This window comes from Acipenser ruthenus, chromosome 2 (genome assembly GCF_902713425.1).
Source record: "Acipenser ruthenus chromosome 2, fAciRut3.2 maternal haplotype, whole genome shotgun sequence".
Taxonomy (NCBI): Eukaryota; Metazoa; Chordata; class Actinopteri; order Acipenseriformes; family Acipenseridae; genus Acipenser; species Acipenser ruthenus.
Genome location: NC_081190.1, coordinates 2,488,763 through 2,509,669, shown reverse-complemented (window position 1 = coordinate 2,509,669; position 20,907 = coordinate 2,488,763). Strand labels below are relative to the sequence as shown.

The following is a 20,907-nucleotide window of genomic DNA, read 5'->3' as shown; positions in this document are numbered from 1 at the left end:
GCTACACAATGCTTCAGTATGTCTGGAATTCTGATTTGCTCCTAAAAGAAAAAAGCTATGGACTGTTCAGCCTTCAACTCTAAATAAAGAAGCCACATTGTGGAGCTCAATAACAGCCCTGCATCAGGCTTCTGAAAACTATGGAAACGTGGAATCAAAGTTACAATACACATGGTCTGTGTAGCAATCTATAATTTCAGCTTCCAATATAGCAACCCAAGACGATAGTTTGATAAGTTTATTTTAGTTTTTTATTTATTTAGCTTAGTGGGTTGGATGAGCAGTGTTATCTTCCTGCTCTAATAATCTCTCCAATCAACACTGAGTGTACAAGAAAACAGTGCTGGACTCATGACTCGTTTGATACGCCCGTCACTGAAACGCCTAGATGCTGTCACACAGGGAGTCAACGAGGCCCATAAACTCTACTTGGGAAAAAATCGCAATGAAGAGGTTTTCCGAAGTGAAAAGTTATACTGAATAAGCAGGAGGTGAGGTGCAGGGATCAAGGTGGTGCTGCTTAAGCTCTTACCTTCCCATCCGTGGTGACGGCTGCAAATACTGTAGAGGAGTAAGGAGCCCAGGCTACATCTCCGACAGCTGCATTCAGGTCAAAGGTGAACATCGGGGTCCTTAGGAACAGGATGAACACATTACAGATGCACAAATAGTAAAACATTGCATTGACAGCAGAAAGTAAATTAACCTACCCCATGAATCACTTTTGTCATCATTTCAACCATACCTGTATATCCAGTATCTGTGTAAAAATATCAAGCATATATATCTGTCTAAAGCATGAAAACATTTAAACCTATCAAATATATTCCTGCTAGTATTTGCTCTCAAAGTGCAAGTTCAACAGCAAGTTAAAATTAGTAGTGCAGGAGTGCCATCTGTCGGCGGATCTCTGTACTGAAACTGAACTTGTCTTAAGGTTTAAATGGCGACACTTGACCTTGCCAGCATGGACTGATAGTAACGATTAATACCTGGCTTGAAAATGCATTATCATCATCGTCATTATAATGAATAAATCATGAAAACAATGCCCTCATTTCTGACTGGAGTGGAACGCTTCCTCAATGGGAAGTCTCACCAACTGAAGGGCACTGCAAGTAATTGTCTTCTAAGGAGCCTTTGGGTAAAACAATGAAACTGCTTAATTGCATTTGAGTGTTTTACACCAGACAGGATTTATGTTCTCTTTACCAGCTGATTTAGTTCAAAGAACAGGGGAATGTGGCAATGTAGAACATTAGACTTGACTAGAAGAGAGCATCGGAGAGGTACAGGCACTGTGGAGAATGTTTTTCAAATAATTGCATTGATTAGAAGTTTGTATTAAAAAAAACCTTGAGTTGAATAGAGAACGTAGGAAAACAAAAGCAGATGCAAAACTCTTCCTACTTTAATTAAAGGGGCAGATCCTTCTTGTCGTACATAAGAAACTAAGGTTATCAAAATAAGTCATTTAAAAGTAAATTCTTTTTTGTTTAGCTTCTTGACGACATACCAGCATTAAGGCTCTTATAACAGGAGTTGCCTGGAAGTTTCCCTGTGTTTAATCACACTAATACTAACTTGTGCCATGCTATAGTAAGTCTTTTAGGGTATTGGCAGTGTAAACTAAACCTTATTATGGACTGTGGCAAGCTGGCCTGTGCGGTGATGTCAGACCCGGAAGAAACCCGGCACTACGAGGTGATACGGTGAGTGAAGGGAAGGAAGGGAAATCCACAGCAGATCGATAATGAATGCACTGTGGCGCTTTTATTAAATAAACAACTGGTGAACAAAATAAAAGGTTTGAACTAACGAAAAACACTTTGGCCAAAACAGACAGACACTAACAAACAGGGGACGAACACTCCACAAACACACAACAAGTATCGTCCTGATCTGGGTCAGCACGGATAGCAAGTGCTATTTTACTTAAATTATTTTTCTCCTTCTCTCTCCCGTTCTTTCTCCCTGAACACCCAACCCTGTGTGAGTGAAACACTGCCTCTTTTATGCAGCTGTAGACTCGATTGCTAATCAATCATTCAGTTGGAATCTCGGTACATCTGCACATGAACTAATTGTGCTCCCCTTGCTTCCATACTAATACCCACTTTAATCTGCACGTGGAGCGATTGTGCAATCCCTGTGCTTAAATACAATTACACACTTTACATCACCTGTGATACATAATAATCCACACTGTGTACCAATACCTACACCGACAATAACACGCCACATACAACATAGGACACAAAATACACACAGGGGCTGTGCATGTCAGTTTTCCTGTAGCAGACACATATGTAGGATATGACAGGACGAATAGATAGCCGCCTACCCTGCAAACTAAAAAGATGCTTACTGGAGAAAGTGCTTTATTTTTTTTATAAAGGGGTGGAACGGGCAAGGCTTACTTGATAGTGTGATCCCAGATCTTGACTGTCCAGTCTGAACTGCAGGAGATGAACACTTTCGGGTGGAAGTGGTTCCAGCGCACTGCATCAACAGCCATGTTGTGGGCTTGATAGGTCTCCAGGAACTGGCTGGAGTATGCTTTGGAACACTGAGACAACACAGCAACAGGTTACACTACGACTATTACTACTACTAGTATCATTATTTATTCATTTATTTGGCAGACGCCTTTATCCAAGGCGACTTACAGGTGTTACAGGGCAGTGCAGTGCTGCAATGCAAGATTCATATTTAAATACAGTATAGTTTACAGTACGTGCAAATAAAACTACTAAAATACAATATGAACTAGGATGCGACAAGTTGTATCTACAGCGACATATTAGTAGTGCAATAGAGCAAGGATAGTGCACTAGCTGAGGATCCAGTAATGTGGTGCTTTGCTCAAGCAAGTCCAGGGCATTGTAGGAGGGGTAGATCAAGAGATCTACAAGTGCAGTCTAAACAGGGGGGTCTTGACAGGTGGTGGAAGGTGGTAAGAGACGGAGCCGTCACTTGAAACTGTTTTCTATTTCAATTCAGTCTCATAATAGATTGTTTATTGGTGTAGTCCCTCATACAGGCATTTAAAAATGACCACTAACAATAATAATTGTGTTAATATATAGCTGTAAACACAAAACCAGAGCTAGAAGTGTCATAAAAAATAAGACATACATACAGTATGTACATAAAAAAAAACAAAAGAACTGCTAAACAGGCATTTCCTACAGTATCCTCTGAGAAACAGAAGGATCATTAACAACAAATAGCAAAAAACACCACGGACATGAGGTGATAAAGACGGAAATGGAAACGTTTGGATACAGTTTTAAAGGCTTTTGTCCTGCAGTGGACAGATAATTGTTGTTTCTGATGATAATAATGATGATGATCTGTGGGCTCAGGGTAAACAAGATCATCCATGCTGTAATTAGCTTTATAAACTGTAGTTAGTCATTCTTTAGACCTGGCCATTTGTATTCAAAGCAAATTGGTGGTACAGCTGCCAAAGTTGTTTTTCAAATTTGATTTTTAGTTTGGCTGGGCAGCTCTGAGGCCCACTGTTCTCTTAATCACAGTCGTAGACCTAGATTCTTGTACTGTTCACGGTCTGTTGAGGAGCATAAAGTCAACAGTCCTTTCATTTACCTAATCTTTTAAATATTTACTATTTATATGTAGTTTTAGCAAGACTGGGGACTGTACCAAGTGTTTCCCAATCCATCTCTCTAACCACTGCACAAAAGGGCCAGGCCCACTCCCTAGGTGCATTACCCCCTTCACCCCACAGGGGCCAGTCTCGTACCAACTCTCAACCATGTCTTGGTCCCTGACCTCCACCCACCTAGAACCCATCTAAAAGCTGTGAATGATATAAGGGATAACTAACTAACTAACTTACATGGAGGATGTTTTCATTTCTTTTCAAAAGGTTTTGGTTTACTTTCCTCTGAAAGGCAGGTTGTAGTTCTGGAACAGAAGTCTCTTAAATACTACACAAAGCTTGACAGATGCAAGACTAACAGTACAGTACATGAAGCATTACTTGAACTGTCCTGGAGAGCCCTTCATTCTTAATTCCCATGCACAGTGGCTTTCAACACTGACAGACCTTTCAACTTCCTGTTTACCAAGACTCCTGCACTTACATTCAGCCCCTTAACAAGCACAAAAAACTACCAACTCACAACTATCCAGCACAGTCAAACTGGACCCTAATGAGCAACAATTCTAAACCCTATTCTATTCTCAGCGTTCCTCCCACCGCTTTAATAAACCGAGTAAAATGGCAAACCACATGCGGCCCCACTGTCCTTACGAAACCCACTGCATTGCTGTATCAGCTGTGCGTTCAAGTGACTAACTACAGGAAATAATTATTTTATTATGCTATTTGGTAATGTAAGTGTCAAATTCAGTGCTTCAACAAGAGTTCAAGAAAAGATTGAGACTAAAAAGAAACACAGCCTTTCACAACCGTTGGTTTCAACCTCTGTTGAAGCGAGGCTACAGCAGAATGACTTTACAGTTACACAAGGGAAATGTCAAGAAACGTTTTGGTTGCTTTGACAGGCATGGAATGAAGTGTGAAGATGATACAACGAGAAGGCCACTTCATTTTGAAACTTATTTCACAGTACGGTACATTTAAATCTATTTTTAGACATCCGTGCAACCTGTGCCAATCTAAACCATACAGCTGGGTCTCAGAAATTGTGTCTGTGACTGGATAGAAACACAGGGATTAAAAAGCAGTTAATACATTGTCATTTTACAGCCAGTACATCAGTCAGATGCACCTTGGTAGAACCTCTCTTTCTTTCTTTTTTCACCAAAATGACCTGTCTGGTCTGTATATAGTAGGTGTACTGGGGTTTAAAATGATACACAGATTTTACTTCTAGGAGTGCACATATCCTTACCTTGTGTATTTTTCCTTCTTCGGTCCCAACAAGGAAAAGATAATCTGTTTGTTTGTGGAAGTCAAATGAGGTTCCACATGCTGCAGTGACAGGAGAGAAACGTTATTACATACATGTTGTAGAACAGATTCTGTCATCTCTGCAGTTTTGACGAGAACTGCCTAACTATTAACACAACCACTGCAAGTGATTTATTTATCTCTGTACAACAATATATGTGTGCTTATATTTCTAAAAAGAGAGTGAAAGCTATATACTCCATTACTCGGTACTGCATGTACTGTGCAATACAAGGCAGCTGCTGCCAAAAACACAGTGAGTGTCTGGGCAACAAGGCAATGTCCTCCAGTCCAAAAATAATATTATTATTATTTATTTCTTAGCAGACGCCCTTATCCAGGGCGACTTACAATTGTTACATTATTATACAATGTAACAATTGTATAATAATGTTATATATTATTTTTACATACAATTACCCATTTATACAGTTGGATTTTTACTGGAGCAATCTAGGTAAAGTACCTTGCTCAAGGGTACATGAGCAGTGTCCCCCACCGGGGACTGAACCCACGACCCTCCGGTCAAGAGTCCAGAGCCCTAACCACTACTCCACACTGCTGCCTTGTATAATTAATTGATGGGTGAGAAAACTTTAATTGAGACTCACAGACACAGGAAAGGAAGAAAAACAGATACACTGAGAAAAAAGGATTTAAAAGTTTGAGAAAGCGTGGGGAAGATCAACATGAATTCAAATCATTTCACTTGCGTATGATTTGCACAGAGAGCATGTCAGTAATTAGCAGTCCCTGCTGATGCAGGGGGTGATTTGGGGTCCATCACATATTATTATTATTGATTGATTGATTGATTTGTCGGACGTCTTTATCCAAGGTGACTTACAGGTGTTACAGGGCAGTAAAGGGTTACAATGCCAGCTCAATATTGAAAGAGTGTAGTTTACACAGACCCGTAGTGTGCAACTGCATCCCCTCAGGCCCATCCATCAAGGCTCCGTCCACAGACAGCTTGATAATATCTGTGTAAACCAGCTCATTCTGCAAGGGAAACCACAACACACACATCAGCACGAATAGCTGCCTTTGGGAGAGCAAAAAACGCATTTCAAACATGGGGGGGTGGGGGGACCCACTCAACTGTTTAACTGTAACAAATACATGTCAAACATGACAGCTGACTCAAGCTCATCTCTCTAATTACTGTTGAAGTTAAACAAGGTTCACAGACGTGATTACCCATGCAATACTTAACCCTTTTTTTTGTTCTATAATTTTAACAGATTGACTCCATCAGTTCAGATTTGTTTTCTGCATTCCTATACGTATAGATTGAGCAACATGCAATGGTACGAATACCTGGGGTGCACACACAGGAAAAGCACTAAAGCAATAGCAATAAGAGGCTCTTTCGTGCGCCTGTCAATTCACTTGCTTGGGAAGAGTAGGGTTGCTGCTTCACTTGCAGCTCTCGCTGGTGCATCAACTGCCCCAGCCTCAAGCCCCTGGTCTATCCCCAGTGCCTGTTCGTTTCAAAGGGGTTAAAAGAGATTTGTTTGCCTTGTTTGTGGATGCTTACCTTCACCAGCGTCCAGGAAACAACTCTTCCGTCTGAGGACACAGAGAAAAAATTCTGATTGTTGTCCATGTCATCTTTTTGCCATTTTACCTGCAAAAATAAGTAACGCATGCAGTTTAATTCATCCAGGTAGAAGTGTACTGTGGCAGATGGAAGCTGGCAGGAGCACACTCATTTTTGAGACCAGAAAGAGCTGCCTGAGTTTTCATGTGGTTTTGATAAAGTTCAGCTTTATTATGATTACTCTCTGTGTTAAATTGTGTCTGATGAGAAATGTGCTATTTTAGATAATAAGACTACCTCTTTTATGTTTAATTATCTCAACGTAGTTGTTCTGATCTCATTTGCCCTCTTTCTTATCTATATAAATTACTCAAAAGATTACACAACATTTCTTGTTATACCTATCAGGCCAGCTCAAAAAGTAAGGGCCCTACTGCCCTACTTAAGTTTACCTTTGGGGGGCCACACACAGCCCGTGGGCCTCAGATTGAAATGTTTGTCTACTTGACTTGGTGACAGCCTCAGAATAAAAGCTCTCTTTCCCCTGATCAGAAGTCTGTTGTGTGCTAGGTTTGTCTTTTGCCTGTACAGCAGGGCTTCCCAACCCTGGTCTTGGTGTCTTCTGGTGTTCATTCCAACTGAGCTCTCAATTATTTAACTAGACCCTTAACTGAACTAATAATTTGCTTAATTAGACCTTTTTAATTGTTCTCGGCTCCTAAAATGTTAGAGCTCGAGTTACTTATAAAATGTTATAGCTAACTTGAAATCCGCAACTGTTTAAGTGCTGAAAACAAGTAAAAAGGTCTAATTAAGCAGATTATTAGTTAAATTAAGGGTTTAGTTAAGTAATTTAGAGATCAGTTGGAATGAAAACCAGAAGACACATGGGGTCCCCAGGACCAGAGTTGTGAAGCCCTGCTCTACAGCTGATCACTCCTCCCCATCTCCCTTCAATACTTCCTCCCTCTGACCATCTTTCTTATTCCAGATGTGCCATAGTACATCACATTTAACCTGTCAGATCCTCCCACCCACGCAAACTCACACAAAACCCAAACAGCACTCAAGCAGAAACACAGAGCAACAGGTTACTATTTACAGAGCCTTGGAAGGCATCGCACAGCAGGGTGCAGTAATAAGACAGCAGCCCCAGGTAAGAGGTATTTACACTGACAGACCCCCGACAGAGATCGAGAGACAGGCATTGCATCCAAGTTCCACCTCTGATTATTGTGTTTCTGTTTCTTAACATTTCCATTTAATGATTCTCTGTGTTCTACAAAAGGTTATAGAGAAAAGGACACAAATGAAATGCAATGGCTATAGTATCCTGCTAGAACTTTTCCTAGAACTGGAAGTTGGTTTGTTAAGTAGGGAGGGAGTCAGGTACTTGTTCAGGTAGTTAGTTAGGCAGTTAGATAGATAGTAGTTAGTAGGTAGGTTATTTCTTCAGGATTAGTCTACAAAGATGCAAGCGCTTCTTTCATACAGACATGACTTAAAAGTAAGGTAATGACCAAGAAGCCTTTGCAACACAGCACAGTTTCCCTGCAACCCGGATCGCAGAGACACTATTCTTATTGTGTGTAAATGATGAAATGAGTGTAGGAGACGGACCTGCCACACGGGGTCTGTGTGTTTCCCACACTTGGCCGTGCTCTTGAAGGCTGGCTGAACCCCACCTTCCTTCAGATTGTACACGGCCACGCAGCCATCGTAGAAGCCCACCGCCACCAGGTAGGGGTGCACCTTGTGGATGTCCAGGCACATGACCCCGCTGTTTGTGGGGAAGATGAACTCGGGGAAGGTGGAGTTCTTCAGGGTGTAGAAGAGGAGCATCCCACGGCTCTGCTTTGTGAAGTCGTCTGGGAGAGAAGAGGAGGACACCATCAGTGGGGGAGATATCATAACACACGAGGTATGGGATCGGACAGGATGCACATGGGCAATGATGATCGTTTGCAAGCTTATTTACAGTTTTCAGCAAGTCCAAATAGATTAAAAAAAATAATAAAAACCTAAGAGCTTCAGCTACAACCACACGACTAGCATTAGGCTGTTCTACACCCCTGAACTATATAATAAACTGGTTATCAAAGTAAATGATCTTTATACCAAAAAGGGTACCAATTCCAGGATGCTGAGCAAGGCATCGAATGAGTTAATTGGGCTGAATAAGAGTTTATGAAACTTTAGACTAGTAGCCTTTTCTAATGTCTTCAATGAGAAAGTGAAAAAGACTTCTACTCCAAACGTTTTTAGTTTCTTTTTGTCCTTACCTAGTCAACTGTAATTGGTGGTGCATACATATTATTTGGGCTTTACAAACACATTATGACTGTATATTGTGGAGTGGTGTTCAAACTTGACGACACCTCAGGAAGCAACAGAAACTTAAAAACAGAAGATCATTTGGCAGGTTATAATTTTAAATCATTCACTGCCTAGCTTGTGATGAACTGTATCGAATTGTTACTAATGCACTTTTTTCTTACATTGAAACCTTTCACCTTGTATTGATTTATTGTCAGACCAACAAACCGGGCAAGTCTGGAGCAACAGAAACAGAGTAGCTGCAAATTTGTTTGAACTCATGCTGAACAATCTACCGTGACCAGAGTGATCTCTACTACACACTGCTGCCCTCTATTGCTCACAGCTGACAGCGACAGGCGCTGTTACTCTTCGGCTAGACAAGTCAGTCAGTCCAATAGATAAACATCAACCTCATTAGAAGAGCTCCAAGCAGCTGCTAAACACAACATAATATTTATGACTGTAAGTCGCCCTGGATAAGGGTGTCTGCTAAGAAATAAATAATAATAATAATAATAATATTCTGGTAGCAGCAGCCTGTGATGAGCTGGACCTTTATTCCTACTTTATAATAATAATAATATCTTTATTTTTATATAGCACCTTCCATAGTGGACCACCATCACAAAGCACTTTACAGAGGTAGGCAGTGAACTCTGCATTATATGTAGAATCACTTACAATAGGACACTGATTTAACATTTCATCCGCAGGATGGAGCACAAGGAGGTTCAGTGAGGGTTCGCTGGGCTACCTCTAATTGTTTCAATAGAGCTTTCCTGTGTGCGTGGTTTGAATGCAAGGCCCGTAATGCCAGGGGATAAGATACAGTTATGTTGCAACAAAAGAAGGCAGTATTAAAAAAAAAAAAAGATCTGTGCTTTTTTTTTTACTGTAATATTGAAAGTACAACCCGCTTTTGGTTTAATCTGTTTTAATAGTTCTTCTTGACTGAAGTAGCCAGAATTATCAGGAGAATTAGCTTGTGCCATTTCCATTTTCTAATAGGTTCTGATGGGAATGTGACTTACAATACGCAGCACAGGCATGTCAAAATGACAGATCTCAACCAAAAACACATTTGGGATACATTTCTTTTTTTTTTAGCGTCTTGGTTCACAAAGTCCTGTTGGTGCCAGTACTGAGATCTGACATACTGCAGTTTAGATCATTTAACATGTTATACTAAGCTCCACAACATGCTTTCTTTAAGAGTTTAATGCTTTAACATGCATGGTACACCACAATGAAGAGAGATCAAACACTACCAGTACATGTTTAATTATTCTCTATAAACCCTGCCGGTGGAAGTGTGGTACAGTTGAATCCCGAAACAAGCAGTGCTACAGAGATGGACGGGTGGGCATTTGGGCAGTGATAGAGATCTCCCTGTTAAAAACTATGTGGCAACACAGCCCTGCACTCAGGCATCTGTTAAACAAGGAGGCAGCTCTGAGGGGGCAGCTCCCACAGGGGCTGATTCCTCCCAGCAGGGTGGTGGGCTCTGTGGCAGTGAGTCTGTGAAAGTCTGTCAGCCTGGATAAAAGCACTCATTAAACCTTCCCTCCAGAGACAGAAGCCTGACATCTTAATAGATACCATGGAACTGACTCAGCCTCCTTCAGAAACAGCCAATGCTGGAACGTCTGCCCAGTGACACACACACAAATAATCCAGCTGAGACCAACAGTTATTGCTTAATATTTTACCAACTGCAGCAAGGGAAAAAAAGAAAAAGGTTTATTTAACTGGGGTAAATTTTTTAGTTCAAACTCTCTAGAGGAACAACTCTCTGAAGGAAACCAACAAACACAAAAAGCTAAAAATCAAATGAAATCTGAAACTTTTATTTTTTTTATTCACATTGCTTTCCTTTCTTGAACAATGACCTCGAGACCTAAACACACCAGGGGGCTTGTAATCCAACAGAAAGTTTGGTCAAGCTAAACAGTGGTGATTCGGGGGATTTGCTATAGATATATACACGCACACCACACAGCAGATGTTGCACATGTGTTAAGAGATCTAGTATCGAATGGCATTTTCATATTCGATGCTGTTATACCGGATTTCATATTCAGTACTTCACGGTGTAGCCTCGATATAATTAATATATTTCCAGAATTGTGTTTAATGTTATATTTATGACGGATGAATATTTCTCAATGGTCTAAACCGCTGTGGCTGGAAATACTGCCACCATTAGCAGGCTTTGTGAATGTCCTGTGTTTATTTATATGTTAAGGTACTCACAAGATCCATGACCCACTGCATACATGTCTTTGTAGGTTTGGCTCCTGTAAAAAAACAAACAAAAAAAAAACAGTAAAATCATCAAAATTACTTCATTCTTTTGAGCACCAATAGAAGAACACCGGTACATTGAATACTATATTGTACAGTATTAGTATTTAAATGCATTTAAGTAATCCACAAGTACAGTTTCTGGACTGATGTTTGGTCAGATATAGGAAAAGAGATGGGGGGGGGGGGGGTTGGGTCGAGGAATTGAACCCCCAGAATAATCCAGTTTAATTGTCCTCCACATACTCATGGTCAAACAGGATGTCTCAGTCCTGTACTGTCTGTGATCTGTGTCCATGTTAATTCTCTCAGTGGATCATGGGCATCACAGTGAATCCTGGCTGTTTGTTTGTTTGTTTTCAGTGAAAAGCGCTGTTAAATAGTTTTATTAAATAGTGGGCAGCCACTGAAGGACACAGATGAGATCTTCAGTAACAAACCAGCACCATCTCGGACAGCTCCTCACAACGTGACCTGCTATGTGCAAAATCCAGACAAACTCAGGCACATCCTAGTGTCAAAATGTAAGAAAAAAACAACAACTAAAGCTAAATATGTCTCACATTTTAAGCACGCCATCTTACAAGCTCTTAATTAGTAATGGCATTCAGGCGTATTCTCGTTAATGTTTTTCAGCACTTAAATAAAACTCATTTCGGATGTGTCTACTCATCAAGACAGTGCCACCTAGTGGATATAATAATAATAATAATAATAATAATAATAATAATAATAATAATAATAATAATAAACAATAACTGGGATTTTTACACTTTGGTGTCAGATAGAGTTGGAACAAACTAAAATGAGTTTAGTCTTGATTTATTAATTCTCAATAATTGTATTATTTGCAATAACGGTGCATCTGAAGGTAATAAGAGCAGTGCCACTGCTATGGAGAAGTCTTGTTCCTCTCTCTTTAGACTACCAATTTGTCCATAAAGAGATACCCATAATTCAACTGCCCATCGAATTGGCTATTTCTTTAAAAAGCCAAGTAAAAAAAACAAAAAGAGAGACAGAGAGAGACAGACAGAGAGAGAGAGAGAGAGAGAGAGAGAGAGAGAGAGAGAGAGAGAGAGAGAGAAACAACTAACTTGGGAAAGATTAACAGGAGTTAAAACATGATTTAAGGCAATTGTTATTATCGTGATCATTTTTAGCTGATAATCGATAATTCTAAATGCTATTGTCTTCCACCCCTAGTGTCAGGAGTTACAAAGAAACACGTGCACCTGCCATGCCTCGCTAATGATCCCTGTTACTGAATAAACATGCTTGCAGAACTAAAAGGAGGAGGGAGGGCTGAACCATTGTTCAAGATCATGCTTACAGAGAATCAAGCATTCCTAATTTTAAAGGTGTTATACAAATAATGAAATAAAAACAGACCACCTGAAAAGTAGGACATACAAACTGAGAGCTTTCTTTAACCTAGTATGCCTCTTACACCAGGGCAAAGATTTGCATAGCAAATGTAAGTGCATAATAGGTAAAGCTTATTGAATTTGCTGTTAACCCTTTAGCTGTATGAATTGGATTTTGCAGGATGAATAATCCACTTGCACAGTAATTGACCATGTTGATATGTTTTCTTTAATGTACATATGATTGATTTAATGAACAGTTTGAGTTTATATGTATTTTAGAAACTGTTTAGAACACTAACTTATTAAAAAGTTAAAATATATTTTTTTCAGTTTTCCTAGCTGGCATAGCTACCTTATTTTAATATTTGCTTATATTTCAAAATGTGCAATTATTTCTCCCCTAGAACTAGCTTTACATGACATTAGCAATATCTTAAATTGCACCTTAAAAAAAAAAAACATGCATACCAGAGAGTAGGGTACAACACCAAAAGTTTACCGCAGAGAATTATGTAAAAGGAAAGAAGGATAAAAACCTCTACACAGATGTGGTTGTAGTAAACCATACTCACCAGCAGAGGGCAGTTACTGCCAGTCTCTTGGCCTTGTCATACTGGAATTTCCACAGAGGCAGTAGGGTGCCATCCTGCTCCCTGAACTCATCAGAAGCATCTTGAAAATACTTGAAATCTGAGGACAAAAAATGGCATGACAAAATGCCCCCTATAATTTGTATAACTTATGACAAAATACATCTTTTTACTCTTCACAGCAACCAGTGTGGTAAAGCAATCAATAAGGCAAACAGAATGATTGGGTATATAGGCATAATAGTACAAATTGGGTATATAGGCATAAGAGTACAAATCCAAGGAGGTCATGATGAGGTTGTACAATGCACTAGTGAGACTGTACTTAGAATACTGTGTCCAATTCCGGTCACCACAGCACCATTAGAATATTATGGCCCTGGAGAGAGTCCAATAAAAAGCACCCAGGCTAATCCCAGGGTTTAAAGGAATGAGCTATGAAGATGAAAGAACTGTAATGAACTGTAATGTAATGTATTTAGCCAGGACAAAGATGAATGGGAGGGGGCAGGATTGAAGTCTTTAAAGTCTTAAAAGAAGTTGACATAGTTAACCCTAACCAATCCTTTAAGTGCAGTATTGAAACCAGGACCAGAGGACACAGTTGAAAGTGAAATGGAGATAGACGGGACAAAGGGAAGTAGACTCTTCTTCACACAGAGTGGCGAGGGCATGGAATGGGCTGCCTAGTCATGTTGTTGAGGCAGAATCACTTGGATCCTTTAATATCTAACTTGACAAAGCTCTGAGATCAATCAGCTTCTAGGAACCGGACGAGCTTAGATGGGCCGAATACATATTTTATTACTTGAGTTCATGGTTGTAATCTCATTCATGTGTATATATATATATATATATATATATATATATATATATATATATATATATATATATATATATATATATATATATATATACACACAACATCATATCTACTGTTATGTTTTAACAGGTTCATAAAAATCAGCAAAAATCAAATACCCTGTGCGATGTCATCAAATGTGTTCTGATTCACCATTCGCTCAATGATTTTAGAAGACTTGGCAACCTTTGAGATGTCATCACTCTAGAAATAAAAGGGTTTAAAACATTTTTTTTGTATATCATGTATTATGCATTTCTCTGTATTTAAAGTGATTGATTGATTGATACACATCACAATGTATGCCAGTGACTGTCACTGAAGTTAATTACTAGTAATACAATATCATGTTAAGGTGAACATGTCACAAATCTGGACTTATTTTAATGTTGTTAATAGCATTAGCAGCCACTATAGGTCCTACATCTACAATTGGAATACAAAACCTGTTTCACGGTTTCTTTTACTGCTGAAATGGATTATAGTGACAAACAACATGGGATCCATTCCAAAAGCACTATGAGGAAACCTAGCACAGTGGCAAATGCTTTGTGAATATGGCCCTTTTCCAATCCAGTAAGCCCCATCATCCACCCCATCTACTCCTCAAGTGTACAATTAACCCCATTATGCAGAATGCTAGCTGGAGCCAGAGAAATAGCACAGTAAGCTGTTGGCAAACTGTCTGGCTGCAGTACCTGTGTCTCAATGGAAGTTATCTTTTTCTTGGACTTATCGTCCTCCTTTTTCGTTGGGGGTGCTTTCTGCTTCTCTTTGTTCCTCTCCTGTTTCGCTAGGTCATCCACGTAGGAGTCATAGATTTCCCACTGCGAGGGAAACACACAGAGGGAGCAATCAGTGATCAAGGCAGGAAGCAAAGGTGGGGGCTCTCCAAGTCCAGGAATCAAGCAATATTAACAAGAGCAAGGAGAAGCCAGGGCTGGGACATCTCTTCCTGGGGACTAGAGAATCAGTCACATTGACTCCTACCACGCACCTCCCTTAGCTGCTCCAAACCCTTACCTGGTTGGCTGAGGCTGAAAAGTTTGCTCGGGGTGGGGGTTCTGTCTGTGACTCTCTTTCCTAAAAAAAGGAAGTAAAGAACTAATCAGAATTAGAAATAAAAACAATAAAGATGAGACACAAAACCTGTGATCTGCACTGGAACTGTGTTGATTCAATTCCAACAGACATATCACACTAAAAATGTCCAGACTGAAATGTTGTCACATATGAATGCTGGGTGGGTTTAACGTCCTAGGGTAAGACACAGAGGAGAGACAGCACTGAGACGCAGAGGAGATCATACTGGGACTATACTCAGGGAGAGAGTTTGTCTTCCACTGGAGAGGCATGTACAGGAAACAAACAAACCACCTTGGCTGTAAAGGTTAGCAATAACTATAAATTCTATGTAAAATCCAATCTGGAGAAACACCTCTTTCTCTTCTCTTTGTAAACTACAAAGTAGACTTTACTTTGAACAAAATGTGGTATAAATGCTATGACTGACAGCACTACCTCATTTTCAATGTTCCGTAAACAAACATCTGCCGCAATGGGCTGAAAAATTTCCACTGCCCGGCAGCCTTCACAATTATTTGTGCATGGCAGATGCTTATTAACTCGCTAAATGTGTCAGTTACCACGTGAGTCCTGCATTGTGAACATCCTTGAATCTGCTCAAAGCCATGAATCACTGGTGCTGCGAGTGGATTTTAAAAGCTATGAAGTCAGCTGCAGAGACTTCACACCTGTCTGCATTCAATTTGATTTACTGAGCCATCCTGAATTGGCGGAATGGGTTCATTGGAGAGCAGTCTGCTTATCCTACCCTATGCTCAGCCTCTGGTCAGTGTGAAACGGCTCACAAAACCAACACATTATCCCACTTTTGACTCCCCCTCTGCAAAGAGAGTAGCAATCAGCACTACACCATCAACCTAAAGCATAATCTGCAGGTTTTTGGTCTACTGCTGAGCAATAGCAACAAGTAAAATGCATAAACAGCCAACATGACCAAGGAAGTGAAGCACTATCTGAAAGCACAGCTTGCAAAGAGATATTTCTTTAACCTATTGTAGTACCAGATAGCATGTTTCACTGAAGTTTCAGGAGTTTCACTGAAGTTTTACGGTATGTAACACATGGAAGAATAGGTAAAAAGTTCACTTCTTCCACTGTGTAAGCAGTCATTTGCATGTATAATTCAAATAATCTCATCACTAACAGCACAGCTGGGGTACACATAGGCACAGTAACAGTAACAGAAACTAGATTTTATAAAGCAGCACCTCAGGCAATTACATGACTCTGCAATGACAACTAAATTAGCGATGTCTCAATACTACTACATACTCTATATGCGGCAATCCACCATGTACCACAGAGCTAAATCCCCTTGAGCAATTAAAATGTTTATTTGAAATAAAAACCTCAGTTGCCTCAAAAGTATTTTGTTTCAAGGGGAGTAAAAAAAAAAATCCCTTTTGCCTATCCCATTCCCTAGCCTAGATCACTACAGACTCAAGTCCATCCTGGACGCTTCTCTGCAACAGTTCACTCATCCCTCCACTGGGTGAAGCTCTTTGACTTGCCTTGAGGGGGTTGTTGAGTGTCTGGGAGGCCCTCTCGCTGAAGTTGAACTGGTTAGTGATTTTTTGTTCACTTTTACCCTTCCGGCTGTCTCCACCGCGGCCTCCCTCCTCCACTTCTCCTGCCTCTTCCATACTGGCCTGCGGGAAAACAAAATCTGCATGACGGCAGAGTCTCGGATCACTCTGACTACCAGGTTAGGACCTGGAGGAAACAAGGCAAACACCTTGCCGTGACTGAGAGTACCTTCAGTTCAAGTTGCCTGCCTAGATCTGCCACTTTGGAGTTTCTTATTGTTTTGCTGCAATACACATCAGTGCTCTAGATGCTGCTGGCACTTACTATTTTAAAAACATTTTGGGTGATCTAGTCTACCTTACATGTATCTATGGCAGGCAATTGGAACTCAAAAGCAGCTCCTGAACTCACAGCGAAAGCACCTTAACACAGATATCAACTATTCAGAATGATTAGAAGCTACTTCTCTTTAAGCTATATATGAATTATGAGCCTTTATAGACAACAATGCATGTTGAAAAATAAAGTTTTCAACATTCTGTATGCCAGATTCATCCACGCTGTAGTAACCCATGAGTGTAAGTTTTGTGGCACATGCTATCAATATTTATTTGATAAGGATGATATGTGTGTTCTGTATGACTCAGCTTGGATCATTATTTGCAATGTTTACTAACTAATAGATTATATTAGATAATTTGTAGGATTTTTTCTTATTATTCTGAAATTGTTCAGATAGTATAGTTTTTATTTATTTATTTTTACACAGACCCCTTCACTTAGTGCAATACAAACATGCAAATCTCTTTAAAAAAAAAAAAATTAAATCACAAAAAAACCCAGATCACACCGTTAAACCAATAAACATACATCACTTAAAATGCAAGCAGTTTATTCCAAAATCAATATTTACGGCATAGTCCTGTGGGATGAATTCTATTATAATTCTATACAGAACTATCCATCATACACATAGCTCTTCTATACATCAGCTCATTCTCTTGGTAGCACCAGCTATTCCAGTCAATACATTACACAGTAATAATCAAAATTATTGTTTGAGAATTCAGATGCCTTTGGATTCCTTTAAATTTCATCAGGGTCAAGCAAATTTCCAGATAACGGCAAATCCATTTGACAGATACCATCTATAAAGGATACTCCATGAACTTTCATGGTACTGTGACTAACCTGCAAGGAAAGAGAATAACTTTCCTTATATCAAGATCTGCATCTGTTTAGCAACGCAGTTCACAATACAATGTGTATCATTATATGCGATTGTTCTGGTGGACTGCACTTTATGCTGTACAAGAAGCTATGCAGTGCTTTTGATCATGCATCCCCATGTACAACCTCTGTATGACCTGGAATAAAGGGCCACTGAAGACACTCCTTTGCTTTGGGTTGGCCCCATAAATCAAGACAATATTCAACATATAGGACTAGCACAAGCACAGTTCTATTAGGAATCGGCTTGGATTTATTCAACATATAGGACTAGCACAAGCACAGTTCTATTAGGAATCAGCTTGGATTTATTCAACATATAGGACTAGCACAAGCACAGTTCCATTAGGAATCGGCTTGGATTTATTCAACATATAGGACTAGTACAAGCACAGTTCTATTAGGAATCGGCTTGGATTTATTCAACATATAGGACTAGCACAAGCACAGTTCTATTAGGAATCAGCTTGGATTTATGCTGTGCATTGAGTTACCGGAGCTTCAGTCCTCTCTTCTGTCTCTCCGGTACTCGTTTCAGTGGTGGTTGTTCCTGGAATAAAATTAATAAAGTAAAGCAACATTCCATTTTTATGTTCCATTCAATGTATTAAAATAAATGTTTTGCTACATTTTAAAAGATGCCGACATGCTGCAGAAACAAAAGCAGGAATTACAAACGGGCTCTCTGAGGATTATTTGAAGATATCGCAAGTTAACTTAAAGCTGCTGCAATCATGCAACCAAAACAAAACACACTGTCTGGATGTAACTGTTTCATTTAAATGGGCCGATTATGTGTCTGCAGTTATTAAGAAATAGCAAATGATGTGAATGTTCATTGCATTTCAAGAGATACAACCCAAGTGAGTGAAAATGCCAATGAATGCATACATTTTATAATTTAATACAAAAAATTATAAATAATCAATTTTTGTAGATCTGTCCCACCACCATCTTCAAGAAAGCCAGCACCCCCTCAATGCTGTCAGCATGTCTGCTGTTCTGTGCTCTTGCACATTGTGAGTGTGGAACTGTATGTTCAGGCGAGCTCAGACTGTTGGATCGTACTTTCTGAGATTCCCATCTTTGCCGCTTGTCGTCTGGCTTCATCAGAGTCCTTGTGTAGCATGTTTCCATCCAGTGAGAAGTGGATAGCCAGCTGGTCCACATTGCTGATTGGTTTGTATGCTCGTTCCTTAAAAAGAAGAAAATTCAGTTAGATACTTTGAAGTCACCGAACCCAAAGGCTACTCCTGTAAAAGAGATGCTATCTCACTGGAAGTAAACAAAATTAGAAATAATCTGGCTTCTTTCAGTAGACCAATTATTCCGAATCTGATGCCGAGAGATTATTACATGCCTTTGTTTCATCTAGAATTCATCACTGTAATGCACTTTTTTCTGGTGTCCCAAAACGTGTGGTATCCCGCTTGCAGCTTGTTCAGAATACTGCTGCTAGAATTCTGACTAAAATCAGGAAAAGTGAACATATTACCCCTGTTTTGGCCTCTTTACACTGGCTCCCTGTGCAGTATAGAATTGATTTTAAGATTCTGCTGTTAACTCACAAGGCCCTGAATGGATTAGCACTTAGTTATTTATAGGAGTTACTGACTCCATATCTTCCAAACCCCACTCTGAGATCACAGGATGCAGGGCTGCTGGTTATTCCCAGGGTCAACAAAAGCAACACGGGAGGTAGGGCTTTTTCTTGTACTGTACAGTGCTTTGCGATACTTTTGTATAAAAAGCGCTATATAAATGCAATAAATAAAATAAATAAATAAATATACTTGAGAAATAAATAGAGGATACACCCTGAACATTCATGGAGTACTGTAGTTAATCCACGTATGCAAATAATGTTTACAGCCATCCTCACGAGTGAAATAACTACAGTATTGCGTTTATGTAACCAGTACAGTGTATGAAAAAGAAAGTATATTGAAACCAACGGCTGAGCTCAGAGAAATACTCAGCAACAGCAGCTTAGCAACATGGCATGATTTTGGACAGTGCAATTTAACCCACTCATTCTGTCATCAGATTTCAATAAATGCAAGACAGATTCCAAAATTAGATCTGGTAAAAAATGTTTTTTAAAAAAGCAGCGTTGCATACGAAAAAGTTATTCAACATCTCTCAACACCTGAATTATATAACGTGACATACTACATTCAGTCTGTACACTAGCCAAACTGGAAGACAAAACATATTGTGACAAAGCACAACTCACTCGGGTTCGTTGCCCCTTTAAAAATACGACCCAGAACAATGAAATGGATTTTTCAGCGCTGGTGCGCTATTTTTAATAATACAAATATCAAACACACAAAACCAAATAAACACCTAGCTCTTATCGAGCACTAACTACACACACAGGAACCTAAACTATAAATCAGGACAGCTAAGCTGTTTACCTGGAACACAAAACAAAATCTTCACCCCGAAACAAACCACACAGGTTTACACTACCTTTCTTCACCCGACTGCTCGGAAGCAGAGCACCTATCCTGCTTCCTTCTCTCTCAGCAGCCTAGAACAGACTGGCTGCTCTCTTTAAATACCCTGCACCTGGCTCTGATTTACAATGATCACCAGGTGCAGGGGATAATTAAATAATAAAACAAAACAATTACATCAACCAATGTGCATTTGCACATGTTTTCTGCAGGGAGGATTTAACCCCCTCCCTGCTGTCTCACACATCCCCCCCCATGTCTTTTCAAGACACCGGCCATACCACGGCCACCTCCCTCCACCCTTAAAAGACCACCCAGCCTCAAGTCCAGCAATGTCCATTGCCGCCCTCTTCCACGGGCGGGCTTGAGGATGGGTCGGTCCTTCCGGCGCTGCCAGGAAGGGACCGCAAACCGGCGACACAGGACCCCACCGGGCTAACAGGGCCGACCGAAGCGTAGGCCGGGGCACTGGAGGATGCCGCAGTGGACACAGGTCTTCCCCTGGGAACTGGCGCAGTGATGTCCGATCACCCAGGGGGAGCGAAGCAGCTAACAGGGGGAGCAACAGCGACGTCTGGCAGCAGCCCAGCGACGTCTGGGTGCTCGGGGAGAGCGGAGCAGGTAACCAGGGGCAGAGCTGTGGCCAGTGCTGCAGACTCCTGGGCTCCA

At 40.2% G+C, this 20,907-nt stretch overlaps 1 protein-coding gene across 1 annotated transcript in view; it reads right to left on the bottom strand.

The window, feature by feature from the left end:
- The window catches only part of LOC117404066 (dynein intermediate chain 2, ciliary-like), a 44,915-nt gene that overhangs the window by 20,607 nt on the left and 3,401 nt on the right, over positions 1 to 20,907 (bottom strand). The window contains exons 5-18 of the mRNA XM_058986237.1: positions 18,845 to 18,971; positions 18,271 to 18,326; positions 16,531 to 16,668; positions 14,957 to 15,016; positions 14,632 to 14,760; positions 14,053 to 14,137; positions 13,054 to 13,171; positions 11,061 to 11,104; positions 8,109 to 8,356; positions 6,486 to 6,575; positions 5,860 to 5,947; positions 4,887 to 4,966; positions 2,421 to 2,569; positions 533 to 632 (exon numbers count right to left, since the gene is read on the bottom strand). Coding sequence (XP_058842220.1) covers positions 533 to 632; positions 2,421 to 2,569; positions 4,887 to 4,966; positions 5,860 to 5,947; positions 6,486 to 6,575; positions 8,109 to 8,356; positions 11,061 to 11,104; positions 13,054 to 13,171; positions 14,053 to 14,137; positions 14,632 to 14,760; positions 14,957 to 15,016; positions 16,531 to 16,668; positions 18,271 to 18,326; positions 18,845 to 18,971 — 1,512 coding nt within the window. The remainder of the gene's footprint in view (positions 1 to 532; positions 633 to 2,420; positions 2,570 to 4,886; positions 4,967 to 5,859; positions 5,948 to 6,485; positions 6,576 to 8,108; positions 8,357 to 11,060; positions 11,105 to 13,053; positions 13,172 to 14,052; positions 14,138 to 14,631; positions 14,761 to 14,956; positions 15,017 to 16,530; positions 16,669 to 18,270; positions 18,327 to 18,844; positions 18,972 to 20,907) is intronic.